This window comes from Capsicum annuum, chromosome 2 (assembly GCF_002878395.1).
Source record: "Capsicum annuum cultivar UCD-10X-F1 chromosome 2, UCD10Xv1.1, whole genome shotgun sequence".
In the NCBI taxonomy this organism is placed as follows: Eukaryota; Viridiplantae; Streptophyta; class Magnoliopsida; order Solanales; family Solanaceae; genus Capsicum; species Capsicum annuum.
Window position 1 is genome coordinate 75,440,288 of NC_061112.1, and position 9,642 is coordinate 75,449,929.

At 38.2% G+C, this 9,642-nt stretch overlaps 1 protein-coding gene across 1 annotated transcript in view; it reads left to right on the plus strand.

The window, feature by feature from the left end:
* Positions 1-1,006: 1,006 nt before the first annotated feature.
* LOC107858565 (protein EARLY-RESPONSIVE TO DEHYDRATION 7, chloroplastic) overlaps positions 1,007-9,642 on the plus strand; it is a 13,214-nt gene continuing 4,578 nt past the window's right edge. The window contains exons 1-4 of the mRNA XM_016703296.2: positions 1,007-2,092; positions 3,257-3,423; positions 8,805-8,889; positions 9,296-9,536. Of these exons, the coding sequence (XP_016558782.2) occupies positions 1,191-2,092; positions 3,257-3,423; positions 8,805-8,889; positions 9,296-9,497 (1,356 nt within the window). The 5' untranslated portion in view covers positions 1,007-1,190 and the 3' untranslated portion in view covers positions 9,498-9,536. The remainder of the gene's footprint in view (positions 2,093-3,256; positions 3,424-8,804; positions 8,890-9,295; positions 9,537-9,642) is intronic.

Below are 9,642 nucleotides of genomic sequence, written 5' to 3' on the forward strand. Positions count from 1 at the left end.
AAGTTAGAATTCAATCATTATTATTTAAAATTGCTATTCTAAAATTTAAAATTCAAAAAATCAAGTTTTCGACTTTTTTTTTTACTGAAATTATGAAACTAGTCATGTGGTTTGCTTATATATAGCTAGCTCAATAACCGTCTTTAGGGAAAAAAAAATCTATTTTAAAATAATGAACTAATAAAAATAAATTGAGGGACTCGGTAATTTCTACGGGTTTAAGTTTTGATGGGACAAAATTATTTCGGTCCCTCCTTTTCATTTTGCTGTGCAACTAAGTAGACATTTTGGATGTGGATTTGGTAATAATTAGAAAATATGTATTATTTAAAGTTAAGTTTGAAATGCCATTTAAAAATTAAAATTTGTTTGAATATATATTTAGCTTAAGACCTATTGAAATTTTGTGATTTTTTTTATCAGCTAATTAATCAACATATTCTATCTAAATAAATAATCTATATTTATTGAAAATAATCTGATCTGATAGATTTATATGCTAAAGTGAGCAACCACACAACCACAAATTAATTTATATTTTAAATTAATCTTTTACTATTAAAAAATATTTAACGTTAAACTTACTTTTAGCATTAACAATTTAAATTTTGAAAGGCGTTTTAGTTGTTTTAACAAAAAATATGTTTATTGATATTCTTTATTAAAACTCTATAACTGCTTAAAAAGTTAAAGATTAGGACTAATTAATATATTCTTTATTCATGTAAATAATAATCATTGAATTCTAAATTTAATATTTATATGCATTTAAATTGTTAAATAATAAAATTGTTTTTTATTTCAACAATTTTATTAGCGTATCAATTTTTTTTTTTTTGTGTTAAATACATCAAATGCTTATTGTGTTTTTAGAGGTTAAATATTAATTACATATAACAAAGATTAAGAAAATGAAATAAGAAAAAAGATAAAAAAATAGCAAATAAGTCCACTATCCAAGTGTCAAAAATAGATTGAAGCCTCATCCAATTTTGATGGTTTAACCTCTTCCATGGTAAAATTTTCCCTTTAACCTCTTCCATGGTAAAAGTTTCCCTAATTTTGTCAATTAGTACTTATATTGGTGAAGTGGTTTTACCAAATTACCCCCTTGCCAGTTGGTGTTTATTTTTTCGCGGCTTCGATTCTTCTATTCTGCTCTTCCATCCTTCACTTTGATCACTTCTTCAATGGCTTCCCGAAACCCTAATTCCTCTATGTACCCTCAAGTAGTAATTGCCCGTAATACCCCTATCCTCTCTTCCTCCTCTACCACTACCCCTCGTCAAAATCTTTACCCAACTATTGACATGAACGACCGTCTCGAAAACCTCTTCCCTGACAATGACCAAACTGCCCCTGATCAACAACGTTATTCACCCTCTGCCCCTCCTCAAACCCTCGAAGAAACTCTTCTTATCATCCCTGGTTCCATTCTCCACTTGATCGACAAGCACTACTCCGCTGAACTCGCCAACGGAGATTTGTCTATACATCGTCTCGGACAAGGGAACAACATATTCGCTGTAGTTGTTCGTGCCGGAGATGAAATACAATGGCCATTGACTAAGGACATTGCTGCCGTGAAGCTCGATGATTCACATTACTTTTTCTCATTTCAAGCTCCCAAGGATGATGAATCGGATAAGGATGAGTCGGGGAATGACTCGTTGAATTATGGTTTAACCATTGCCTCTAAAGGACAGGAGAAGTTATTGAAGGAATTGGATGGCATTTTGGAAAATTACAGCAACTTTGCGGTTCAGAAAGTGGAGGAGAAGGCCATGGTGGCATTGGGTGGACCGATGGCGAAGGAGTTGTCACCGACGGATTTAAACTCGGAGAAGAAGAAGCAAGTGATGGAAGAGAGGTGTGCGGCGTATTGGACCACATTGGCGCCTAATGTGGAGGAGTACAATGCGACGGCTGCAAAGTTAGTTGCTTCGGGCTCGGGGCATTTGATAAAGGGGATTTTGTGGTGTGGAGACGTTACTGCAGATAGATTGAAGTGGGGGAATGAGGTTCTGAAGAATAGGTTTAAGACAGGTTCGAAGACGGAGGTCAGTCCTGAGACGTTGAAGAGGATCAAAAGGTATGGCCCTTTCTTGGATTTGGCCGAGTTTTGCTTTTGATTAGCTAAATATATCTTTGTTTTGCTGCTGTTCTTTATCGGTTTGATAATCTATCGTTAGTTCTTTACTGTTTTTCAAAGTAAGATCAAGTATAGTGGCTAGGAAGGTATATAACGTGAAGGGAAGTGCTTCTGTTTGTTCTCTTCACATGGGAAAGCAGGCAAATTGAAGTAGAGGAGATATTTTGGTGCCCCCCATTGTTGCCTTTAGTAATTAAAGATTGGGATGAGTCAATGTCAGTTGAACGTGTGATTAGTGAAAGTGTTGAATAAGAAAAATTTAGCCTTTTTCTTTCGTGCACACAAGGCTCTCTTTTGTTTTCTGTGACAATCTTTCATTTAGTGAAAGGAAATTGATGCGAGAGATATTAGTGTGCTTGGAGTGAAATTTCTAATTTTAGTCATTACAAGGTAATCAACTATGACTTACATATATCGCTTGACTCTTTTACCAAGGTACTGGTAAGGTCTTCATACACACAACCTCCTAGACCCATCTTGTGGGATTACACTGGGTATGTTCTTCAGTTGAATGTAGAACAAGAAATCCGAGGATACATTGGTTTCTAAGTTTCTGAATGTGGAAAGAAGGTGATGCAATTATCCAAACTTGCCAGAATAGTATGATGGAAAATGTTCTTGGTGTTTCAGAGATTTTTCCAATCCAAGTAAACTGTTGAACTATGGAAGTTTTGATATGACTTTCTTAACTGTTTTGGATATAAGTGTATTAAAACTGTTATTCAGCTTTAATATGTTATACGTCCTGAAAATCCACCTATTGGACCAAGATAAATTTTGGTTCATCTGAGTGCAACTAGTTTCTATTACTGATGATGTTCCTTGTTACTGCAAATGCCTATAAATTCTAAAATCTGCAAAACTGAAGCATGAGAAGCTGCCGATTAGATTTTTAATGATAGATAAGTTCAGAAAAAAAGCGTCTCGAAAAGTTTACTTTCGTCTCTCATTTCCACTACTGGGAAAGGGAAAATATCATAAACCTGGATTCTTTTTTCTTAAGCTACCTCTTTTGATGGAAACGTAAGTCCTGTTAAGAAGATCTATACTCATCTGAATAGTCGATGTAATAATTTGAACTTAGTTAGTCGATGTTTTTTTCAGGGTTAAGAGAGTAACAAAAATGACGGAGAAAGTGGCAGTTGGAGTCCTATCTGGAGCTGTGAAGGTTTCGGGACTCTTTACTAGGTCCATTGCAAATTCCAAAGCAGGAAAGAAGTTCTTTAGCCTCCTGCCAGGGGAAATGGTTCTTGCCACTCTTGATGGATTTAGTAAGTCATGCCTTTTGTTTTCTCTCTATTCTTTTGTGGAATCTGTATGTCTCTAAGTTCTGCTATCTGCATTTCTGCTTTGTCTTCCCAAACTGCTTCAGGTCGTAAAAAAAGAAAATCAAGCATAGCTTTGTAATCCCTGTATTGTCATTTATCTCAGTCAAATGGATTAGCTAAGACATCATGTTTAGACAGTGTAGGGTTCAAACCTTCAAGGATATGTCTGAGGGGAAAAGAATAAACCTTTATAGATCTTCATTAATTGTCTTAATGTCATGAACTAAGATTAACTGGAAAACATCAATTCATTAAACAGTGTTATCATTTGATAGAATTGCACATTCACTGCATATACATCAGCAACCATGATTCATATTGCTCTCTTCCTTTACTCCTACTTCCTCCTTTTTTCCTCTATCAGTAGAGACCCGTTCGTGAAACTTTGAAACAATAATTTAACCTTGTCTTGTAGAAAAATATCAAACAAAATGACATAAGCAAAAAGAGACTCTTGTAAAGTGAACTTGTTTTCATGAATTCTGGATTTGTAGAGGAAGCTTGTGTAAACCAATCAGAAAATTAGTCACCTTTCCTTTGGTGGATAAGGTAGATAAATGATTAGGAAATGCTGTATGCAAGCATTATACCAGAAGGTAGAGAACCCGCTATAAAACATTTTTCTCTATAGAAGTCACACAATCATCTATACAAGCATGTGAACCAAAGAGATTAACAAGAGACTACCTCAAATACAAAGTCATTTTCAATCCCTTCAAAAGCTTTCCTACTTCAATCCTTCCATATAACCCATGTAAGAGCTTTTGGGGGGGGGGGGGGGGGGGGGGGAACCATACTTATCCCCACTCCCCAAAAGAAAACAAAAAAGAGCTAGTGGCGCAACATCCACACTCTTCTCTTCCTATTTTTGAAATCCCAAAAAAAAGGGCATCCTTTATTGTACTCAACATCATCCACTAGTTGCATATTTCTAGGAACTTGATTTCCGACATGACCATGACCATCTTTACAAGTAGCTTTGTTATTTTGTCCTAGCTGCTCTTCTCAGGAGCTGTTCATTGGCTCAAGAATTTGAAATTGATCCAGTTATATTGATTGAGCTTATGTGATTTGAATATTTATGCTTGTGGGGAGGGGTGTACGTAGGTTTTTCATTTACCAAACCAAACCAAACCAACTATGTCGTTTATTTAACCTATAAACCATATCAAACCGACAAGAGTCGGTTTTTTCCGATCTCGTCTTTTTCGGCTTGGTTCAATTTTTCAGGTTTTTCTCCGGTAAAGTCTCCGCGACGTAAATCATGTAACTAATGTTTCCCAAATATTTCTTTGTCCTACTAAGATGCAATAATTATATGATGCTCCCATAGAAAATTTAAAATGTGTGATAAGTCATGTCATTATGCTAAAATATAGTCTCACCAACAATAGTGATAATGAATACCTATAAAAAGAAGTACTATTAATAAGAGATAATGAAAATGAACATGGTCTGATTTGTGCTTTATTTGAGTTGCTAGATTTTTATAAGCTATAATTATAGGAAGACTTATTGTACCATCAAATATTTTAAGTTTAAACTTGAAATAGTATGTTAAGAAACATGATTTATGGAAAATTCTAACAAATACTTACAAACTACATTATAATAATAAATATTTCAAAGTGTAAAATACTTATAGAATTTGTATAAATATAATGTCCATTTAGTATGACCTTCTCTAGTTCAAACCCAACCCAACCCCATTATGATCGGTTTTTTTTTCAACACCAAATCACTAGTCGGTTTTTTCCGTCTTGATTCGGTTTATTTGTTTCCTTTGAACACCCCACCCCTACTGGCTTTGGAGCCCTTGATTATGGATCTTTCAGTTATAATCTATTGTTCATTGGGTTTCTTCATGGAATACTTGAATGTAGAGCTTTTCGGAAATTGGATTCTCCAACCTTAGTAAATATGTAATCATCCAATAAGTGGACATATTTAACCACTTGAGTCTCAGTAGGAGTTTGGTACTTAGGTGATTTGCTGATACTAATACATCTGGCCAAATTTCTGGGTCCATAGAAGAGAGAAAAGGGTAAGAAATCTCTTAGTTATTTGGTTTTGCCTTCGGCTTTTCTGATCTGTATTTTTGGATTAATAGGAGAGAAAATCCCTCCACCCCAACCCCCCACAACCCCCCACCCTTCTTTTTTTTTTTATTTGTTTATTTTTTTTCATGTTAATCTGATCTAAGAGCACATAACTATGCAAAATGAAAGACAGAGATAGGAGCAACACAAGTTATACGTTGTGTTTCTTATGGCATAATTCAATATCTAATTGTAACAAGTTCTGTTCATGAAGTTCCCCTTTTAGATTACAGAAGTACGAATAGAACCAGTTCAATTTCCTAGTTTTGCTGTTTAGATATAGGTGATACAAGATTCAATCTTCATTTCAGTACCTTGCCTTTTCCATCTCTCCTTCTGTTCTCTTTCTAAAGTCCATCAGAACTTTAAAATCATTGTTGCTCCCGCTCTTCTCTCATTCCCCTCCTTTCCTTTCTCAGCTAATTGTTCTATCCAAACATGAAAAACATACTATCAATTTTCCTAGATTGGACAAAGTATTGCAGTTACGGCTGCTAAGACGGCAACTTTTGAGAGCTTGTATGCGGGGTTGGAGGAGCGAGGTGGGGAAAAAGGTTGTATAGGCTTGCTAAGGCGAGGGAGAGAAAGGGGCGTGACCTAGACCAAGTGAAGTGCATTAAGGGGGATGGTAGTGTGCTGGTGGAGGACGCTCATATTAAGAGAAGATGGTAGTCGTATTTTCACAGACTTTTGAATGATGAGGGGGACAGGGACATTGTGCTAGGGGAGCTGAAGCACTCACAGAGGTGTCGCGATTTCAGGTATTGTAGGCATTTTAAGGTGGAGGAGGTCAGTGAGGCTATTCACAGAATGCGGAGGGGTAGGGCGATAAGGCCAGACGAGATCCCTGTGGACTTTTGGAAGTTTGCTGGCAGGGCTGGTTTAAGGTGGTTGACCGAATTGTTTAATGACATTTTCAAAACTGCAAAAATGCCTGAGGCGTAGAGGTGGTGCACCGTGATTCCTCTATATAAGAACAAGGGTGACATCCAGAGTTGCAACAACTAGAGGGGTATTAAGTTGTTGAGTCATACTATGAAGATTTAGGAGAGTGGTAGAGCGGAGGTTGAGGAAGATAGTGTCTATTTCGGAGAACCAGTTTGGCTTTATGCCCAGTCGCTCAACGACAGAGGCAATTCACCTGGTGCGGAGACTGGTGGAGCAGTATAGGGAAAGGAAGAAGGATCTCTACATGGTATTAATCGACTTGGAGAAGGCATACGACAAAGTTCCTAGGGAGGTTCTTTGGAGATGCTTGGAAGTGAGTGGGGTCCCGGTGGCTTACATCAGATCGATTAAGGACATGTATGAAGGAGCTAACACCCAGGTGAGGACGGCGGGAGGAGATTCTGAGCATTTTCCGGTCCTGACAGTGTTGCATTAGGGATCGACTCTTAGCCCTTTTCTGTTTGCTTTGGTGATGGATGTTTTAACGCGGCGTATTCAAGGTGAGGTGCTTGGTGCATGCTTTTTGCGGATGATGTAGTGTTGATTGATGAGACGCGGAGAGGTGTGAATGATAAATTGGAGGTTTGGAGACAAACACTTGAGTCTAAAGGGTTCAGGTTGAGTAGGAGCAAGACAGAGTATATGGAATGCAAGTTTAATGACTTGAGGCAGGAGGACGAGTTGGTAATTAGGTTGGACTCTCAGGTGGTGTGTAGGAGGGATAGTTTTAAGTATCTCGGGTCCTTGATTCAGGGAAATGGTGAGATTGATGAGGATATCTCCCACCGGATTGGGGCAGGTTGGATGAAGTGGAGGCTAGCCTCGGGGGTGTTGTGTGATAAGAAGGTGCTGCTCAAACTTAAAGGAAAATTTTACAGAGTGGCAGTTCGTCCGGCCATGTTATATGGAGCGGAGTGTTGGCCAGTAAAGAACGCCCATATCCAAAAATTGAAGGTGGCGGAAATGCGGATGTTGCGTTGGATGTGTGGGCTTACTAGGAGTGATAGGTTTAGGAATGAGATTATTCGAGAGAAGGTTGGAGTGGCTTCGGTGGAGGACAAGATGCGGGGAGTTCGGTTGATATGGTTCGGGCATGTGAGTAGGAGGGGCGCGGATGCCCCAGTTCGTAGGTGTGAGAGACTGGTTTTCGATGGTTTCAGGCTGGGTAGGGGTAGGCCGAAGAAATATTGGAGGGAAGTGATTAGATGGGACATGGAGCAGTTACAACTGACGGAGGACATGACCCTAGATAGGAAGGTGTGGAGGACGCGGATAAGAGTAGAAGGTTAGTGCTGCGGGTGGGCCGTAGTCGGAAGCTAGGAGAGCTTTGGGGTGGGGGTATTGTGGGTGAGGATGCCTTTGGTTTGTTAGTATTGGGTTCTACCGTGTGGGTGCCTTATTTTTATTGTTCCAACGCGTTTCATGCTTTATTATGAATTTACTTATTATTCTTTACTTATTATTCTTTGTCCTGAGCCGGGGGTCTATCGGAAACAGCCTTGCTACCTCTCCGGAGGTAGTTGTATGGACTGCGTACATTTTACCCTCCCCAGATCCCACTGTGTGGGAATACACTGGGTTTGTTGTTGCTGTTGTTGTTGTTGGACAAAGTACTGCTGCTGCATGTTACAGGAATTTAGCAAAAACTCCGCCATGCACAAAATAGTGGTATGCAATGGTTGAATGGAGGAGAGTGCAGTGCAAGTCATTGATATAAGGGGGACTTTCAGTTCTTTATATATGTTTCTGGATTCTGGTGTTTGTTTTTTGGATTTTTGTCCTCCATGGCAAGAATGAGTTGATCACCAGTAGGTGCAGAATCTGTAGCTGATTTACGATATAATGACAACTTGGTCGAAGCACTTTTCTGCGTGAAAAAAAAAAGAATCGTGTCAGCCTCACTCGGGCTGTCAAACAGACAACTTTGAGTAACTGCGTTATGTTTGGGTGGCTTCTGCTTCCTCCTCAACTCCTTTCGTACAGGATGCCAAGTGGCATAAGGGTGACGAGAACATTAACTTTATGCATTTTGCTGGTGTTTCAGTTAGAGTAAATATGTATTTTGAGAACTCTTAACATGATATTTAGTGGTTTCAACATAAGTATACTTGCTGGTTCCTTTTTTTTTTTTTCAAAATTGGTAACTATAGTAAACGTGCTGGTTCTCACTGCAATGCAATTTGTCTTTGGCACAGGTAGATGCAATTTATTTGTTTTTTGCTTATAAGTTAATGACTTAATTTGGAAGAAGCCTAATGCATATATTCTTGTTAATAGGCAGAATATGTGATGCCGTTGAAGTTGCTGGAAAGAATGTGATGTCTACATCAGGCACTGTGACGACGGAATTTGTTTCTCACAGGTGAAGTTTGGTTGTCTTTACATACCTGAAAAATTGCCAAAGAAAAATAAACCGTCTTAAGTGGGTAGAATAAGAGATGCTTCAACGAAAAACCTGTTTTCTCCTCACCTTTTTCCTACTTTAGCATTCTGACATATATGATTAAGTAAATGATTAGTTATCTTGGCTACATATACTTTTTTCTGATATTTTATTAGAATAGAAACCAAAACTAGACACTCATATGGTAGTCGACCTCCATCTTTCAATTGCCATACATCATCATTTGTTTTGTCACATTCTCTTTGCTCTTCATGATAGTATGTGCATGTGGGAAGGACTCAACTAAGTGTCAGTGGGGTAATAATCTAAGATGAAGACTTCTAATGGTTCAGATTTGAATTAAAAGTGAACTTGTTTTTTGTAGGTATGGAGAAGAAGCAGGTGCGGCAACCAGTGAAGGGCTTGATGCTGCAGGGCATGCTTTTGGGACTGCATGGGCTGTTTTTAAGATCAGAAAGGCACTGAACCCCAAAAGTGCCTTGAAGCCCACTGCCCTGGCTAAATCTGCTGCTAAATCTGCTGCTATGGCTGCTGCAACTGATAAGAAGGCTAAGAGTTCCAAGTAGTCATCAATTAGTGTGACCTTGTTTGACCTACCATTGCAGGTGCGTGAGAACCGTCTTAGATATTTCAACTTCATTTATGTAATTTGTCATGATAAGAAATATATTTCTTATGTTGTTGATATACAACAACAACAACATACCCAGT